The sequence below is a fragment of the Macrotis lagotis genome, chromosome X (assembly GCF_037893015.1).
Source record: "Macrotis lagotis isolate mMagLag1 chromosome X, bilby.v1.9.chrom.fasta, whole genome shotgun sequence".
Taxonomy (NCBI): Eukaryota; Metazoa; Chordata; class Mammalia; order Peramelemorphia; family Peramelidae; genus Macrotis; species Macrotis lagotis.
In genome coordinates this window covers 67,487,895-67,507,180 of record NC_133666.1, presented here as the reverse complement: position 1 = coordinate 67,507,180, position 19,286 = coordinate 67,487,895, and the positions used below count along the sequence as shown (strand labels likewise).

The window sequence follows — 19,286 nt, the reverse complement described above, 5'->3', positions numbered from 1 at the left end:
CCCAGCCTCCTCCCAGGGTCCTTTCCTGATGTGGGGCTCTGGGGATCTGGCTAAAGGTGCAGGGAGCCCAAGGCTCATCCAGGGCTCTGTCATTTGCTCCCCAAGTTGGTACTGACTGCCTCGGGGGAGGGGAAACTAGAACCATCTAAAGCCACTGGCCAGGGACTAGGGAGGGTTTGGTGGCTGATGTGTTCAGAGGAGATCCTAGTGCCCTTCTCAAGGCCCTGGCAGCTGTACTGGCCCATTCGAGATGGAGGAAAGAGTATCAAGCAGAGTCCAGGGTGCCCTCTTGACAGCTGTGTCTGGTAGGACCTGGGAAATGAGCCCCAAAGGACTAAAGACCGGAAGTGCTGGGGGAACCCTAAGGCTGAAAGGAAAGGGAAAGAGCAAGGAGAGAGGGGAGCCTGGAAGGAAAGGATGGGAAGGCCAGGAGCTGCCCCTTCCCTATCCTGTCCCATGCCAAGCCAAGGTGAGGGGTACAGAGACCAGTCCCTGCCCCTAAAGAATTCAAATTCTGATGAGATCTATGAAACAAAGGCTGAGTTTGCATTAATGCCTGTAGAATGAGCTCCTTATGTATTATAGCCTTTTCTTATTATTGCCCCTTTGCTGTTGGAGAAACTGAGGCACACGAATTCAGGCTGTTTCTGGAGGCAGAGCCTGAGTCTGAAAATTGCTGCCTCACAGAATCTCCAGAGAGGGGTTGTGTGGTGCTGAGGCAAGAGCCGCAAACTTGGAATTGGGAGATCTAGGATCAGCTTCTGTTTCTGATCCTTAGCACTATTGGATCTCCCTGGACCTCAGATTCCTCTACAGTAAAATTGCTGTGTTTGGAGAGGAATAGATTGGATGGGATTTTCAGCTTCTCTTCAGCTGGAAATCAGTAATTTTATCATTGCGTCTCCCACCAAGGTCCCTTTTGGCTGGAAAGACAACCTTGGGGGCTGTTTCCAGTCCTTACCCACTCAGCACTTTTTAAAGCGCACTCTTCTAATTGGGGAGACAACATGTAAAGAACCATGGGAAGTTAAAAAAACAAACAAAAAAGGGACCTAAATGCATCCGTGAAATACAGAATGTAAATAGAAGGCAAACTTGGAGAGGAAGGCAGCAGCTGAGGCCACCAGGCAAGCTTTCCTTCAGGTGGCATTAGACAAGAGCTGAACCTGAGAAATGGGAGGCTTGAGGAGGTGAGAGGGAGAGCATTCCAAGCACTAGAGCAGGCTGAGTTTTGCTAAAAGAATGCTGGGAGAGGAAAGGCAAGGAGGTCCTTGGAACTAGATCATCAAAAAAAAAAAAAAGGGACTTTGCATCTGATCCTGGTGGAAATAGGGAGCCACTGAAGGTTACTGAGTAGGGGAATGATATGGACAGACCACTAGGCTTTAGGAAAATCCCTCTGGCTGTCAAGTGGAAACTACAGAGTTGAAAATATGATGGGCAGTAGGACCTAGGGAGCTTCCACCACAACTAAGGCGGAGCCACTTGCTTAAGTACCATAGGGTGAGTAAGTGAGTCCCTAGGGTGTGAGCCCATGCGTGGGAAGCCAGGGAGGCTAGAGGACGCTCTGACTTCACCAGCGAGTTAGCCCACCTAGAGCGATGCTTTCTCAGAGGCTGGGGTGCCAGGGCCATTGTGGATACAGCAGCTTTGGGGAAGTGGCAGAGGCCACCTGCTGACCTGTCTCTTCTCCTTCGCCTTGGAGCATCCCCCTGTCGAAGAGCCTTCCTACTTTGTAAAGGGCAAGCAGGCTGCTTTGATCTGTCCTTACCTAGTCCCACCCATTTCTCTCCAAGCCGCCTTCTCTCACCACCCCTACTCCCTACCTTTGCCTTCCTGCCACTGCTGGGGTCAGCTACCTCAACACCTGTGCTGGGGGACAGGCTCCCTGGAGCAACAGGGGGCACAGCCCAGGCATGGGCAGGAAGGTGGTGCTTTGTTTCTACTTTGTCTCTTGGAAGCAAAGTTTCTCTCCTGTAGAAGGTTAAGGGGCAAGCTGGTCTTTTGTTGGCTCCTTTCTGTGTGTGTGTGTGTGTGTGTTTCTCTCTGTCTCTTTCTATCTGTCTATCTCCTCTATTCTCCTCCCTTTGCCCAGCCCCATCTCCACCTCTCTGTGTCTGTGTCTCTGTCCCCCTGTCTCTGTCTCTCTCCCCTATCTCGTTCACTCCTGCCTCATTCTTTCTGTCTCTCTCCCCAGAGAGTTGATCCTGGTATCCCAGTTCCTGTTCAGCTGCCCTAGCCAAGACCCAAGATCTGAAAGCCGGGCTTCCCAGCACCCTGTGTATTCCACCAAAGAAGTTCTGCACAGGACAGCTAACATTTGCTCAGGGACAGGAAAAGCCAATGAGCCATGAAGAAGTCCCATCAAATGGAGGAGCTGAGAGGAATCTAGCAAGACATGGGAAACCTCTAGCATCTGTCAAAGCCCTAACAACACAGTCTTCTTCTCCTGTCTTTAGACCCTGCCCCAGATCTTCCCAGGTCCACTAGGGTGGAGGCAGAAGCCTTGAATTTGAACTCCCCAGGGGGGCTTCCTTGCTCTCTGTGGGTCACCTGCAAAAGGACCAGTCCTAGGAAGTCGAACTTTGCACATTGTTCTACACTGGCCAAGAAGGAGAGAGATCCCCAGCTAGTGGTGGTAGGTTTTCTCTCCAAGAGTCCCCTAGCAGTGACAACTATTACAGCAACCACCACCATGGCAGAACCAAAGGGAAGAAATGAACTGGTCCCCTTCCCCTTCCACCACAGATCCAACAGGGACGGGAACACCCTCTTTCATTTGATCAACCTCTTAAACTCTTCAGAGCCCTCCTCTGCCTCGACAATCAGGAAACCTTGTAGAGAACACCAGAAACCATTCACTAGCTTTAAAAAGATTCAAGAATCAGCTGACAATGTCCAGGTCCAAGCCACAGAAGAGAACGTTCTTCAAGGACCCAAATCAACCTCCAGATTTCCATTTAGCATTGTCTTCTCCACATTTCTCTACTGTGGCGAGGCAGTGTCTTCCCTGTACTTGGCTAGTGTCTATAAAATGAACAATGATATTTACAAGATGACATTCACCATCCTCTTCTTCTTGTTTGCCTCCATCATGGACCAATTGGCCCTAATTTTTATCCACAGGGATCTGTCCAGAGATAAGCCTTTCTTGTTGTTTATGCATCTCCTTCTTCTGGGACCCATTATCAGGTGAGTAACCTCTCCAAATGACTCTTTGTGGTGACCTTTCAGTAAACTGTAAACCCCTGGAGGGTAAGGAAGGCATCTTTCATTTTCATCTTGGTATCTTCCTGGAACCTAGCCTGTGCCTGCCTCAGACATCTCTTGGTCTCACAAGCTGGTGTTGGAAGAAATAGTATTTGTTCCACAGTGGTGCCATTCTCCCTTCCCCCCTCCCCCATCTAATAATAATAGCTAGCATCTGCAAAATGTTTTACACACATAGATTATATCTGGCAAACAATCCAGTGGGGCGGGTGCTCTTCTCAAAATGAGGAAATAGAGGCGACAAGAGGTGAAATTATTTTCCTGGGGTCATCCATCCAAGAAATATCTGAGGCCCAGCCTCAAACCCAGGTCTTCTTGATTGCAGACACAATGCTATAGAGACATTGTGTACATTGTGTCAGGTACTGTGCCAGTTGCTGCCCTTTCACACCACTGAAATGTCATCAGGATAAGCCTTAGAAAAAGAGCTATCGTGCTATCCTTGTACTTCATTGAGTTTGGAATTATTTTATCATCACTGGACAGTGTCTACTACATGATGATGTGAACAGGAAAGCCAGTATGGGGACTATCAGTCACACACACACACACACACACACACACACACACACACACACACACACACACACTCTCATCCTTTGGTCCAGGGCCACAAGGCCTGGTGTCTTTTCTGGTTGACATCCAGAATTCCTTTCCCATTGCTAATCATTCCCTCAGTTCCCAGCCTCACCTGCTTCTACTCCCAGATGGTCACTTTGTCTGATGCTAGAAGGCCATCGGTGAGCACTTAGTTCTTCCTGGGGCATATTATCCCCCTAGCTCCCAGCTGCTGGTTCAACAGTCCCCTGGGGCCCCTGGGAACCTTTCTAACAATTAGAAGGGGGGCAATGACAAAAACCTGTGTCCTTCCTCATCCCTCCCAGTGCATGTTTCAGCAGGATGGTTTCATGATATTAAAGAAAGCTTTATTTAGATGGACTTGTAGCCACAAGATTTTAAGCCGAAAGGAATCTCAGAACCCTAGTCAAACCTCATAAAGAGAAAGGGGGTGACCTTTCCCAGATCACATAAGCAGTAAGAAGCAGACAGAATTTGGTTGGAACACAGACCCTCTACCTCAATACCTCTCCCATTCTTAAGACAGACAGGTTTAAAAGGAGCCCGAGCAACCCTAGTCTTATTGTTAAAGGCACTGGAGAAGGGAGACAAATGGGTACCTGAGATCAGGGAGTGGAATTCCACTTGGGACTCCTCCTGCCACTAGGTATGATCTGAATGCCAGCCAGAAAACTGAAGAGAGATAAGGAATGTGGGTCAGAAGGAGGTATAGTGCAGCATGGAAGGAAAGATGGATGGCTTAGCCTGGGAGAACATACTCAGTGAGAGCTGGAAAATATCTTGAGTCCCATGGGAGCCACCTCCACTAGAGAAAACCATGGGCTAGGTACTGTTCAGGCCAGAGAAGAAGAGAAAGCCAGGACCATTGCCCTCATGGAACTTATCTCTGATCTGCTAAGCAGTTATGACATAAGAGGAAGTCCTTGGGAAGGATTTCCAGAAGTAGAGGCTCAAAGATAGGCTTGCTCTCATTTTGGAGGAGACTTTGAAGGAATTAGTCTGGCCTTCACTTTTGTTGTGTCTCATACCCTTCAGGGGATTTCTTTTCAGAATAAATTTTTTTGAGAACTGAAGGAAATATGAACTCTCAGAGATTAGTGAAAATGAATATGTCATTTTTCCTATTCCAATCCATGGAGTCCCTTGCAGCCAAGCCTGAGGTCCACAGACCCGAGTTTAAGAAGCCCTGTACTAGATAAGCATAGCTGAGTTACCGCTAAGGTAGAATTGAGAGGGGATGTCAGGAGAAGGGAACAAGATGAGTTCAGAGGTGGGAGAGTTTTGGGGCTATGTAACATAGACTTGTAGCCACAAGGAGAAAAATGGCCAAAAACATTGGCTGGAGTCAAACTGTGGAGGGCTCCGAATGCCAAACTAAGGGGGAATGAATTTTAATGAGTAATGAAGAACCACTGAAGGCTGGTATATGTGTATTTGGGGAAGAGGGAGGGCTTTTCATTAGGAGGATTTTCCTAGACATCAGGAAAAACTTCTGCTATGAGAGATATCCCAAATCAGAAAACTTTCAGCAGGGGCTAAAGGACAAGCAGTCAGGAACAGTATTGAGGGGAGGACTGGACTAGCTATCTCCTGGGATCCCTTCTGGCTCTGAGAATCTGTGATGTGCTAGCTCTTTAACTAAAAAGAATGAGCAGAATGCCAACACAGCATCGGTAATGTACCTCCCCCACTTTCACGTTTGTCAGTCCCCATCCCTAAAGACAGTTTTGGTTCTGTTCCCATCATGCTTTGTTCCTGCAGATGTATGGAGGCTCTGGTTAAGTTTTATAAAGTGTGGCAGAAGTCTGATGAGGAAGAACCCTATGTAAGCCTTACTCGAAAAAAGATGATTCTCAATGGCCAGGAAATGCTGCTCGAATGGGAGGTGGGCCACTGCTTCAGAATCCTGGCGGTGCACCGGAATGCCTACAAACGCATGTCCCAGATCCAGGCTTTCTTGGGCTCAGTACCCCAGCTCACTTACCAGATCTATATTACCCTCGTCTCTGCTGAGTTGTCCATAGGGAGAGGTGAGTGGGAACAGGGGAGGTCACCCGAGGGCTCAGCAAGCTAGATCTCAGTGTCTGTGGGGCCTAGTCAGATATCTGTCCTTGGTGGCTCTACTTCTCCAACTTGTATGACTAAGGCTTCTTCCTGGGGCCTGTTTGCTTCAGCAACTAGCCCTCTCTAGTCTCAGAAACAACTAGGCTGCAATTGGGAAAACTGATTTGGGATGCTTCCCACTGTCCTAGGCCTTGTCTAATTTTTCACTTGGGAATCAGGCTGGACTGGCTTTGCTATTTGAAAACCTGTTCTCCCATCCTCCAGAAAATGAAAAGCAAAGGAGGTGAGAGTTGGGGTGGACCAAGGCAAGAAGCCAAGTAAACAAAGGCCTCCATCACAGTTCTGACTCTGTGTTCTGGGGATGTGTCCTAACCAGTCACTGGCTCATTTTCCTACATGGAAAATGGGGAGCAGAAGATAATTAATAACCCCTAGCTGAAGCTGTGATCATATGAATGTCTATTTGCTAAGTACAGTTCCATTTAGTGCAAGGTTGGGCTAGTCCTTAGTACAGCTACAGGCAGCAGTTTGGGGGCAATGGGAAAAGCAATGATCGAGAGTCAATGGAGTCATTTGAATTTAGGCTCTACTCTTTGTTCCTGGTTTTTGGTTCTTGGTCTGACCTTTTGTGGAGCCCTTTACCACTAGAAGTATTATATTCCTGTCTGTAAAATGAAGGAGATGATCTAGATAACCTTGAAGAGCCTAGCAAAGCTGGGTCTTTGGCCCACTAGTGCGACTTGACCCAACTCGGCCTCCCGAGGAGTCAGAAGGAAAATCTGACTCCCTGAGTTTGTCTAGATCCAGTGCATGGCCCATTGGCATCCTTCTAGACCTTCACACAACTTCCTCCTATGCCTCTTTAACCACTCTTGAGCCAGGCAGAGAGGTCACATTCTCTTGGAAGGCCTAGACTCTTCAGGAGGTTGAACTATCTGAAAAAGACTTTGAGGCAAAACCCAACTCTCAAAATAGGTGTTGATTCTACAGAATTCTAAGGGGGCAGATGCCTAAGGCTTAGAGAGAATACTTAGTCAAGGAGAAGAGGAAGGTAAGGTCTCAAGGAAAGAAACATTTCCCTCTTAACTCAAGATCTTTATGGCTGCTTAAAGGAAGAACAAAAGTCAGGAACCAGTTATCACCTCCAGTGTGGTCCATTGCTATTGCTATAGAGAGATCCATTATCTCCTGAGTCTCATAACACTATGAGAGGTAGCCATTGTTAGAATCATCATCTTTTTACAGATGAGGAAACTGAGCTCAGAGAGAGATAAAGGGACTTTCCCAGGGTCACCCACCTAGTAAATTTTTCAGGAGGGATTCGAAGGTAGGGCTTTCTGATGCCAAATCCAGGAGCTTCTCATAAGTGTGGGGTATTCCCACCATTACTATGGATCACAACCTGTCTACACCTTGCATAAGTAACTAGGCCCCACATTTCTGTTACCAGTTAATATTGTCTTCATTTCTCCTTAGCCACCAATCCATTCCAACTAAGCATGGCATTCATCATACATGGAAGAGGCAATTTCTTCCCAGGTGCCAGGTACCATCTTGTGTCTGTTCTCTTCCTCTGTCAATCAGTCAAAGGGGTTGTAGGTCCTGGGGAACGGGCTTCCCTTAGCCATCCCTGCGACTTGTGGCTACTTCTGCAGCTGATCTCTGCCCCCCCTCTCATTTTCTCTTGGATACTCACTACCCCAGCTTCCTCTCTCTTAGCTTAGAAACAAGTCATAGAATGTTAGAAATGTAAGGATTCTCAGAGCTCAGATAGTGCTCCATTTTAAATATGGAGAAATTGAAGCCCAGAGCAGAAATATGGCATGCTCAGAGTCATACATCAAATTAGTGGCAGAGCTGGTACTGGAACATCCATCTCAAACTTCTGGCTTTGGATGCTTACCACTAGAACACATTGACCCCAAAAGGATGTCAAGAGGATGCTCATAGAATCACAGAACTGGAGAATTGGGAGGGAGTCATCCAATCCAACCTGGATGTGAAAAGGAATCAGCACAGTAACATATCTAATAAACCTCCATGGAGGGGGAACCCATCTCCTCTGGAAGTGGACTATTCCACTTTGACATAGTCCTGTGATCCATAGCAAAGGTTTTCCTAACACCGAGCTCTTATTTGTCTCCATACAGCTTTGCCCCCACTGCTCCTGGTACCAAACAGAATACTGGACTTGGATTCAGGAAGACCTAAGTTCAGACTCTGCCCCTCAAGCACTTCATAGCTGGGTGACCCTAGGCCAGTCATTTTAATCTTTGTCTGCCTCAGTTTCCCTATCTGTTAAATGGAGATAATAATAGCACCTACCTCCCAAACTTGTCACGAGGATCAAATGAGATATCCATAAAGCATTCTGTAAAACTTTAGAGTGCTATATAAATGGTAATTATTATTTAGTATTATTATTATAACAACAACAACAACCCCCCCCCAACCCTTTCTGGATGTTTTTAGATTTCCTTCACCAGCCACGTTTCATCTGGGGCTTTATCTTTTCTAACAACATTTTTACAAGATTGAGCAACACTCATCTATTCATCCTATGTTACTTGGCCCTGCTTCCATCCATTTTCGTACTTTGTGCTTGGCTAATGAGTTCTCTGTGCCTCCACATCAGTCTCTTCAGATAGATCCCTTTTTTCTGCCTCATTGGGATTGTTTCCATTTATGTCTTTAGAATTCCATCCTTGATCTCACCAACAACAGTAGCAGCAGCAGCAGCAGTAAAACATCAGTAACAGCAGCGACAACAGAAAGTCTCAGAATGGGAAGAGAGCCCAGAATTCCATCAGCTAGTCCAACCCAGATCTCAAGCAGGAGTCTCTGAGAAATAGTCATTCTGTCTCTGCAGGAGTCCTGGGGGGGGGGCAATACACATCTTCCCCACCCCCCCAGCACAGCCCATTCCACCTTTGGTTAGCTGTCACTGTTAGATAGTTCTTCCACTTGGAAGAAATAAGTATCTTGGTCAAATGGACAGAACGGAACCCAAGCACCCAGACTCCAAGTCCACATAGCTTCTAACTATTCCTCTCAAAACCCTGAGCTCCTCTTCACATTTTAGGATAAGAGCTAGAAGAGACCTTTGAGCTTAGTTACCCAGCCCCCAGAATGGGCAAGTGTCTTTTTAAAAATAATAATATTTTAGGGCAGCTAGGTGGTGCAGTTTATAGAGCACTATCCCTGGAGTCAGGAGTACCTGGGTCCAAATCTGGCCTCAGACACTAAATAATTACCTAGCTGTGTGGCCTTGGGCAAGCCACTTAACCCCATTGCCTTGCAAAAAATGAAAAAATAAAAAAAATAATATTTCATTTTTTCCAATTACATAAAAAGATAGTTTGCAACATTTGTTTTTGTAAGATTCTGAGTTCCAAATTTTTCTCCCTTCTTTTCTTCCTTCCCCATCCCCAAGGCAGCAAGTCATCCGATATAGGTCATACATTCATAGTCATGTTAAACATATTTCTGTATTAGTCATGCTGTGAAAGATGAATCAGAACGAAAGGGAAAAAAATCACAAAAAAAGGAAAAACAAATTTTAAAAAGTGAAAATAGTATGTTTTGATCTGCATTCAAACTTCATAGTTCTTTCTCTGAAGTGGATAGCATTTTCCATCACAAATCTTTGAGAATTGTCTTGGATGGTTGTATTGCCGAGAAGAGCTAAGTCTATCATAATTGATCATCACAAATTATTGTTACTGTGTACAGTATTCTCCAGGTTCTGCTCACTTCACTCAGCATCAGTTCATGTTTAAGTCTTTCCAGGTTTTTCTGGAATCTACTTATCATTTCTTCTAGAACTATTATTCCATTACATTCATTTACCACAACTTTTTCAGCCATTTCCCAATACAGGTATATAGCTACCTTCCTCCTGCCCCCTTCTCTTACATAAGTTGCCGTCTTTGTGTTAGTTTCAGGACATAGTCTTTTTTATTATTTAAAACTATTTATATTGATGTATTTTGTTCTTATATCACCTTTATTTCTAAATATCACACTTTGAAATAACATTCTGCACTTCCCTTAGATAGCCAACCCTTATAACAAAGAAAAAAATAAGAGGAGGGTCAAGGCAGTTTGAGAGGACTACCTTGTTGGACACAATATGCAATATAGTGACTGATACTATATATAAGATCACATGCTCATAGTTTCCCAGTTTTACAAAGCAAATCAAAGTGTATTCTTCTTCAGACATGGGCATTGTAATTAATTAACATTTGGTTTCTGGTTCTTTCAGTTTACATTGTTGTAGTCAGCATGCCTATGATTTTCTTGGGTCTCCTCATTTTGTATTAGTTCATAGAAGTCTTCCCATACTTCTCTGATTTCTTCAGATCTATCATTTAATATGACTCAATAAATCCAATTACATGAATGTACCACAATTTAGTTTTGAGAAATACTTTGAATACATTAAGTCATTTGATCTTCACAATAGTCTTCTGGTATAGGAGCCATAATTAGGCCCATTTTACAAATAAGGAAACTGAGTCACTGAGCGGACAGGCTCACTCATCTACTAGATAAGTATATGAGGTGGGATTCAAACCTCGGAACTTCTGACTGCATCTCTTGATCCACTGCACCACTGAGCTACTCCAACACACCTAGCAATGTGATCTTTTAGTAAAGTGTATGAACAATTTGAATGCATATGCTTTATTAGACATTTTTTAGCATAATTCCAAATTGTTTTCCAGTTTGGTTGGATCAGTTCACCACTCCATGAACCAGTGTTTCAAGGAACTTATCTTTTTTTCAGCCCCTCCAGCACTGCCCATTTCTTTTCTTTAGCATCTTTATGCATTGGCTGAGTGTGAAATGAAGCCTTTGAGCTCTTTTGATTGACCATTTCTCTTATTGTTAACAACCTGAAATGTGCTTTCATATGACTGTTAATAATTTACAGTTCTCTTGAGAACTGTTTGATTATATCATCTGAACTCTTAGACAATGGGGATTGGCTCTTGGTCTTATGGATTTGCATTAATTTTCTAATATTTCTGATACAAGCAATATCTTTGATATGTGAACATTGTTTTGAAACTAATTTTTATGTGATCATCTCTATCCCTTGTATGGTTAAGAATTTTTTCTAGCCCTAACTATGAAAGGCCTCTGAATCTTTTCATTTCCAATTTTTTTTATGGTGTGGCCTTTTAATACTCAAATCACCTCTCCATTTTGAGCTTTCTGTGATGCATGCTGTAGGTTGGTCTAAAAACATCGACTTTCTGCCAAAGTGCTTTCTGGCTTTCCCAACAGTTTTTGTCAAAAAAGGTCTTTTTTTCCCCAAGTAGTTTGTATTGGCATGTTTATACAACACTAAATTACTGAGTTGCAATAGTGATCATCTGAATTGCTTGATAATCTGGTGTATTCTACTTATCCCCTTTTCTATTTTTAATCTGTTAGCAAGTCATTTGACCAATTATTGCTAGGAATAGACTTTGAAGTCCAGAAGGGCTAGTTTCCTTAAAATCCCTGCCTGGATTCCCCAGGGAAATGTTATAGCTAGGTTGGCAAGGAATTCAAATGGAAAGAAAGGAGACACATAACTTCCTACTGGGTCCAAGTGAGAGAACTAGAAGGGACCCCAAGTCAAATCCACAAAAAAAAGGAGGAGATTTGAAAACACACCAGGAAGTGAACTTAAGTGAGGGGCAATTAAGGAACCAAGTGCATGCAGTTGGCACCAAGTGGAATGGTTGGGTAGCTTCAAGGGAGAAAATATTCCAGGCTCACTCTAACCTGGAACATTTGAGTGTCACTCAAGTATTTGGACCACTGAGTCATAGGGATTAATTATAGGATTGTAAGCTCTTGGATCTAGACTTGGAAGAGACTTTAGGGGTTATCTAATCCAGTCCCTTCATTTTACAGAGGAGAAAAAAGGTTATATAGCTAATAAGTAGCATATCAGAGATGTGAACCCAGGTGCTTTGGCTCCATATCTAAGATTATTTCCACTTTACCATGCTATCTCTTGGGTATGATCTGACTCCCCTCTGTCCTGTATTTCTTCCTGCAGTGATACTGATAGCCTTTGCTCTGATCTCTATCACCTATGGGGCTACCCTCTGCAATTTACTGGCCATGCAGATCAAGTATGATGAATACAAAGTCTGTGTACGTGTCATAGAATTCATCTGTATCATCCTCTGGAGGAGTCTGGAGATCACCTCCCGCCTGATGGTTCTGGTGCTTTTCGTGTCCACCTTGAAATTGAAGGCATTGCCCTTCTTTCTGATTAATTTCATAATAGTCCTCTTGAAGCCATGGGTCCAGTTCTGGAAGAAAGGTATTCCATTGCCCAATATTGAGGAGAACTTCAGCTGGGTGGGCACTTTGGTGGTGCTCATCTCCATCACGGTGCTCTACTCAGCCATCAACTTCACCTGCTGGCCAGCAATACAGTTGAAGTTGACTGAGCGGGACCTCGTGGAAAAGACTCAGAACTGGGGCCATATGGCTTGGCACTACTTTCTGAGGCTGTTGGAGAACATCATCATGCTATTGGTGTTCCGCTTTATGGGGGCCAAGGTCTTGATCAATTACTGTCACACTTTTATGATTGTGCAGCTCATCATCGCCTACATGATCTCCATTGCCTTCATGCTGCTCTTCTACCAATACCTGCACCCCCTGCGCTCACTCTTCCCCTACAATTTAACTGATTACCTGAACTGTACCTGCTGCCCCTGGTCCTTTTGCAACAGGTCAAGGAATGAAGAGGCCCAATCTGAGCACGGCATTGTCTGATGCTTCCCACACTGGGTCCTGTGGGAGGGATGATTGGAAAGTGGGGGAATTGTTAAGAGAAGAGCTACAACTCAGAATATGATGAGGGTGGTTGATCACCTAGAAAAGCAGTCATCTGACTTTGAGATGAAACCATTGGGAGACTGGGGCCTCAAGCTATGAAGTGGTCCCAATTCACAGGGTCCAGACCACAGAAGAAAGGCCATAACCACCTGACCTAGTCACTTCCATCAGCTGGAGCTGGAACATACCTATAACCACAACCACACCCATACCACTGGAAGCCATCTGGAAACTTGAACTGACTACACTTTCAAGGATGAGCTGCTAGACTGTATTTTGGTGACCAGTGAGGACTCAACATTAACAAAAATGTATTTAGGAACCACCTGACCTAGGACAAGGGGCCCAGGATTTACAGACTTTTCCTGAGCAGTGTCCCCCTCCTCCTTTATCCAGTTTGACCTGGGTCCTTCAGGCCTAAACTATCCTGGCAGTATACCCCTCACTGAGCTTCCCAGCAAGGCAGAAGAGAGAAAGATTTCCTCAAGTTTCCCCATCCTCACCACTCCACAGTTTGGTTACCTCATCATCATTAGTACCTCTAAGTCAAGTCTTTCATCACATAGCCTGGATGTTCTCTTAGTGTGTAACTAAATACTGACCTATGACTGAAAGTGTTTTTATTCTACCTCCCCCCTTTTTACCTTATTTCTATATGCTGTCAACTACTTCATTTCAGGGGTAGAGGTTGGGGAAGGAGAGGAATTGCCACTCCAAGGTGGAGCTAGATATTAATCAAGTCAATCTCAGTTACCAAACCCCATCTGAGTGTCCAGTAAAGAAATGATCCTCATCCCAGAAGTACAGAATTGGAGGGTTTGAAGGGTATCAGACCATCTAGTCTAGCCCATCCTCCCAAAGAAGCTACCACCATAACGTGCTTATCTAGTCTTGGCTTAAAGACCTCTGAGGAAGGAGAATTCACCACCTCTTGTGGCAGGCCCTTGCACTTTGGGAGGCTTCATTTGTTGGGAAGTTTTCTTAACAAGCCCAAATTTACCTCTTTGCAATGCCCACTCCCTCCCCTCCCATTCCCATAGCTTCTGGTTCTCCTCTCCTCCCTAGAAAGACCTTTTTTGGGGTGTGGTTTTTTGGGGGCCGGGGTATTGGTTTTTGCAAAGCAATGGGGTTGCTCAAGGTCATACAGCTAAGTATTAAGTGTCTGAGGCTGGATTTGAACTCAAGTCCTCCTGATTCCAGGGCTGGTGCTCTATCTACTACTCTACCTAGCTGACCCTAGAATGACCTTTGAAGCACTTGAAGACAACTGTCAGGACCCATCCACACCCCTCTCCCTGCAAGACTTCTCTTTTCCTGGCTAAATGTGTCCAGTTCCTTCAAACAGTCCTCCTGTGGCACAGACTCAAGGCTTTTCACCATCCAGGTTGCCCTCCTCTCAGTGCTCTTCAGCTTCCCAGTGACCCTCCTTAACTAAAGTCTGATCAGGGTACAATATGATGGAATTGGCTGTCAACTCCTTTTTCTTTGGAGCTGTACCCCTCAATGTAGCCCAAGATCCCATTTACCCATATCATGTTGTTGACTCATTAAACGTGTAGTCCCCTAAGACCCTCAGATCTTTTTCAGATGAGATGTTCTCTACACTTATCCTATCTTTATTCATAAAGGGTTCACTTTACAATAAGGAGTTTGTGTTCACCAACTTTTTTGTTCCCAAGTGGAAAGATGCAGGTATTTATTTCTTTTCTATGTTTTCTATTTAGTATTATATCTTTAAGCTTAAGAGCAAGACCCATCTTTATAGCTCCAGCACATTGTGTACAGTAAGAGCTTAATGAATGTCTGTTGAATTACTTTAAATTGTACTGGCTTTGGAATGGTATTTAACATTTATTCATTTAATGTTTGCAAAGGACTTTCTTTCCATACATTATCTCTATTTGATGCTTACCACAATCCTATGAAATAGATGCTATTATTTCCATTTTACAGGGAGGGAAACTGAGGTTCAGAGAGACTAAATGGCTTGTCAGGAGAGCCAGGATTTAAGCTCAGTCCTTCTAGCTCCAAGTCCTGCTCTTCTACCATCATACCATGCTGCCACTGTGATACTTGTCTGACTGGTTGTCCTAGGTCTGCTTCCCAGTAAATAATGGACATAGGCCTTGGGAGATAACCACCTGACCTAGTCACTTCCACCAGCTGTAAACACAACCAGAATGTGATGCTATGACTTGAGTGCCACACACCAGGGCAGACTTGGCTGGGCAGGATGCCTGGAAGAGCTAGAATGGAAATATATGCATTGGGGAAAGCCACTCCTAGACTGGATTAGCAGGTTGATTGTCCTTCAGAGGAGGATACTTGACTTGGTAGGTAGATTCTACCCTATTTCCTTCCCAATCTCAGTGACCCAACTTGTTGGGAATGTGAAGAATGAAGACAGGAGAGCAAGGAGAAGCCTCTAACCTGAAAAGCCTGTAGAGACCAGGAGGTAAGACCACTGTAAGCTTTGATATCAGTGAAACTGTGCCATGTCCTGGGATCTCTGACACTCGCCAACCAAGTCACTTAGTCTTTGCAAGCCTTAGTTTTCTCAGCTGTAAAATGGGGATATAAAAATAGACCTGCAGCAGTACCTCATCAAATCCTAGATTTAAAACCGGGAGGGACATCAGAGACCTAGCCAAGCTCCTCATTTGACACACTGAGCCCCAGGGAGAGGAAGTGATTTCCAGTCACATGGACCCAGGGGGAAGGGACCTCAGGTCCATCTTGCCTACCCAGTGGAAAATCCAGGAAAACCCAGGTTCTCTGACTTTGAATCTAGAACTTCCACTGGTAAGACGTCACTTCCCAGGACTGCAGTGTGGATCAAATGAGAGTATGCTAAGTGCTTCGTGGAGCAGGAATGTTTTTTGTTTCACCTTCCCATCTCCCAACACTGCTTGAAGTCACATTGAGATCCCTCATGTAGCATATTGGATCAACGGAAGCATTTTTCTGGATGAAGTCAATGGAGTTCAGCTAAGAGGTATGTCCAAGTTAATACACCATGGCAGCAGCATATAATAAAATCGCAGGTCACCTATCATTTATTCATTGAGCACTGGAGGTAGGGAGGCATGGGGAGGGGGCTCTACCCTTTTCAATCAGAGGTGAGGCTCAGCTCTGCCTCCTCTGCCACCCCCCGGGGATAGTATCAGCTCAACAAATCACACAATCCAACCAGATCCACAGCCTTACCTTGTTTTCCACAACACCCCATCAAACCCTGTTTGATCAACCACACTGTACTGTATCTTGTGGGCCACATCCCACAGATCATTGGCATGAATCCTCACCTGTTGCCCAGATGTGTTCACCTCAAGTACAACCCTCTCAATGCAACCTTCCCTGTTCTCCACCTTGCCCACCCTCAAACTGAATTCAAGGGATCCCTCTCTCTCCGAATATCCCCAGAGCCCTCATCCTGAAGCTCTCACTATGTGACCTTGAGCAAGTCACTTAAGTTCAGTTTCCTCAGCTTTGAAGAGGGAGATAATAACAGCTACCTCCCAGAGTTTTATGAGGCTCAAAAGAAATAATATCAGTAACATGCCTGGCAACAGAAGAGAGGCTTTGCACTTTACATACCTTCACATACCAAGTTTGAGCCTCCTAACAATTGCATGAGGGTAGGAACTCCATTATATTACTGATGAGGAAAGTGAAGCTGGAAGGGCTTTAAATGTCTTGCCTAAAGTTACACAACTACTAATATGTCTGAGGCAGGAATCAAACCCAACTTTTCCTGATTCCAGTGTTCTTTGCTCTCTCACCAGGCTATTCCCCTAGTGACTTGCAACTCAAACATTTGTGACTAGGGAAGGGAAATGATAGATTTTTCCCTCAGGGGGTTTACAGTCTGACTGTAAAGCAGGGAAACTAGGAAGTTAAGGAGCAGTGTGTGATATGATTGAAAGTGAAAAGGAAATGCAAAAGCCAAAAGGCTTTAGGAAAGCATCCCTGAATAGCAATCTGAAGGGAGTTGTGACCAAACCCTGTGGGACTAAAAATCCCATCATAGGGGTGGCTAGGTGGCGCAGTGGATAAAGCACCAGCTTTGGAGTCAGGAGTACCTGGGTTCAAATCCGGTCTCAGACACTTAATAATTACCTAGCTGCGTGGCCTTGGGCAAGCCACTTAACCCCACTTGCCTTGCAAAAAAAAAAAATCCCATCATGTACACCAGCCCCCCAGCCTCTAGGGAAGAAGCATTTTCACTTTTGGATAGTGCTGTGTTAAGAAGCATTTCCTGAATCTGGAACACTCTTACACTGTTGGTGAAGCTGTGAACTCATCCAACCTTTTTGGAGAGAAATTTGGAACTACACCCAAAGGGCAACAAAAATGTGCATCCCCTTTGATCCAGCAATACCACTACTGGGGCTATATCCTGAAGAGATGATGAAAAAGGGTAAAATCATTACTTGTACAAAAATATTCTGGAAATCAAGTAAATGTCTTTCAATTGGGGAATGGTTTAACGAACTGTGGTCTATGTATGTCTTAGAACTCTATTGTTCTATTAGAAAGCAGGAGGGATGGGAATTCAGGGAAGCCTGGAGGGATTTGCATGAACTGATGCTGAGTGAGATGAGCAGAACCAGAATAACATTGTACACCCCAACAGCAACATGGGGGCAATGATCAACCTTGATGTACTTGCTCATTCCATCAGTGCAACAATCAGAAACAATTTGGGGCTGTCTGCAATGGAGAATACCATCTGTATCCAAAGAAAGAACTGTGGAGTTTGAACAAAGAACAAGGACTATTTCCTTTACTTTAGGAAAAAAAAAACTGCTATCTTATTGTCTGCTCTTTTAATCTCTTATACTTTATGTTTCTTCCTTAAGGACATTATTTCTCTCATCACACTCAGTTTGGATCAGTGTACAAACATGGAAATTGCCCTCTGTGGGGGGTGGGGGGAGGGAAGTAAGATAGGGAAAAAATTGTAAAACTCAAAATAAATAAAATCTTTAATCAAAAAGACAGAAGCATTTCTGGGCATTCAACCTCAAAGTGCCCCTCTTTGATTTTGCAGCTCCTCCTTCTGCCCTCTGTGGCCAAGCTGGACAAATAGAACCCTTTTCCATTGGGCAGTCCTTTAAATATTTCAGTGACCAGCCATGATGGCTTCCTGAGAGAGAGGCAATGGATTCAAGATATAGAATGAGACATTTGTTGCATGGCCATTGGGGGGATTTCTTTTGCTTGACTATGCCTATTTGTTAGACAGGCTTTATTTTAATTTTCTTTTTGTCAAATGAAGGTGGGAATGGTATGGATAAGGTGGGGGGGGGAGAGACAGAGAGAGGGAGATAGAGAGAGACAGAGACAGAGAGAGAGAAGAAGGAATAGGAGGAGGAAGAGGGGAGAGAGGGAAGAAAGAAGGGAGGAAGGAAGGAAAAAAAGTATCACTGAAGCATTTTTGAAATCACAACCATTTTGAAAGCTAAATGCTGATTATACACACACACACACACACACACACACACACACACATAGTCAGCTCTACATAGAAGACTTGCAGTTTTGTATACTATCCTCTCCTGTTCAAATACACATTTTATTTGGTGTTAAGGTTAGACATCAGAAATGAAAGACAGTTATCATATCCTTCCAAAACGTATCTTCTCCAGGAGCAAACCACCAATTTTGCAACCAGTCCATTTAGCATGATCTCAAGGTCCTTCGGCATCCTGAATGCTAGCCAGATTCAAAGAGTAGTGGTTAAAAGGTTCAATATCAACTTTGCTGGTGTTTTCCAGTGGTGTGTCCTAGGGATCTGTGTTTGACTCAGTATTGGTTTACTTTTTTTTAAATCAATAAAAGCAGATTGTTCAACCAATTTCTATATGGCACAAAAGTGGTGACTTTGAAACTCACTGAATAACAGGATCCAAGAGGCTAGAGAATTAGGCTAAAATCTTTTTTAATGATTAATCAATCACTCAATTAATTTACTAAGCATTTATTGTCTCTGCCACTTCCTCACTGAACAATTAAAAAAAGACAAGAAATTCCCCATAACAAATATGCACAGCACAGTAAAAGAAACCCCTATGTTGGTCATTTCCAAAAGTGCGTGGCTCATTCTGCAGTTCAAGGGTTGCCTCAGTAGGGAGGTGGGGAGCTTTAGGCTGACTCAGATAAGATGATAAAAGATAAAGGGATAAAGGGGAAAAAACCTCCCACTTGGGTTCCAAAACTCAACTTCAGACAAAAAGGATGTAGGAGAAGGAAGAGATGTGGTGCAAGAAGTTTGTCTACCAAAGACCAGTGCTAAATATGAACCCACAGTATAGTGTGACAACCCCCCAACTAATATCATTTTGGGCACTGGAGGCAACGGTTCTGCTGTCAGACCACACATCCAGCATGGTATTGCTCTGGATTTCTAGCCTGAAAGGCTAGAGAACAGTTGGAGGAGCAGGACCAGGCTGACGAAGGACCTACATCCTTGGGAGGAGATGAAGGAAATGAATGTGAGTAGCATATAGGAGAGA

The 19,286-nt window shown here is 44.3% G+C and overlaps 1 protein-coding gene across 3 annotated transcripts in view; it reads left to right on the top strand.

Annotated features, from left to right (window-relative positions):
- The window catches only part of XKRX (XK related X-linked), a 49,886-nt gene extending 32,214 nt beyond the window's left edge, over positions 1 to 17,672 (top strand). For all 3 annotated transcript variants that reach the window (XM_074201268.1, XM_074201269.1, XM_074201270.1), the window contains 3 exons: positions 2,198 to 3,192; positions 5,611 to 5,879; positions 11,975 to 17,672. In XM_074201268.1, coding sequence (XP_074057369.1) covers positions 2,696 to 3,192; positions 5,611 to 5,879; positions 11,975 to 12,705 — 1,497 coding nt within the window. In that variant the 5' untranslated portion in view covers positions 2,198 to 2,695 and the 3' untranslated portion in view covers positions 12,706 to 17,672. The remainder of the gene's footprint in view (positions 1 to 2,197; positions 3,193 to 5,610; positions 5,880 to 11,974) is intronic.
- Positions 17,673 to 19,286: the final 1,614 nt, after the last annotated feature.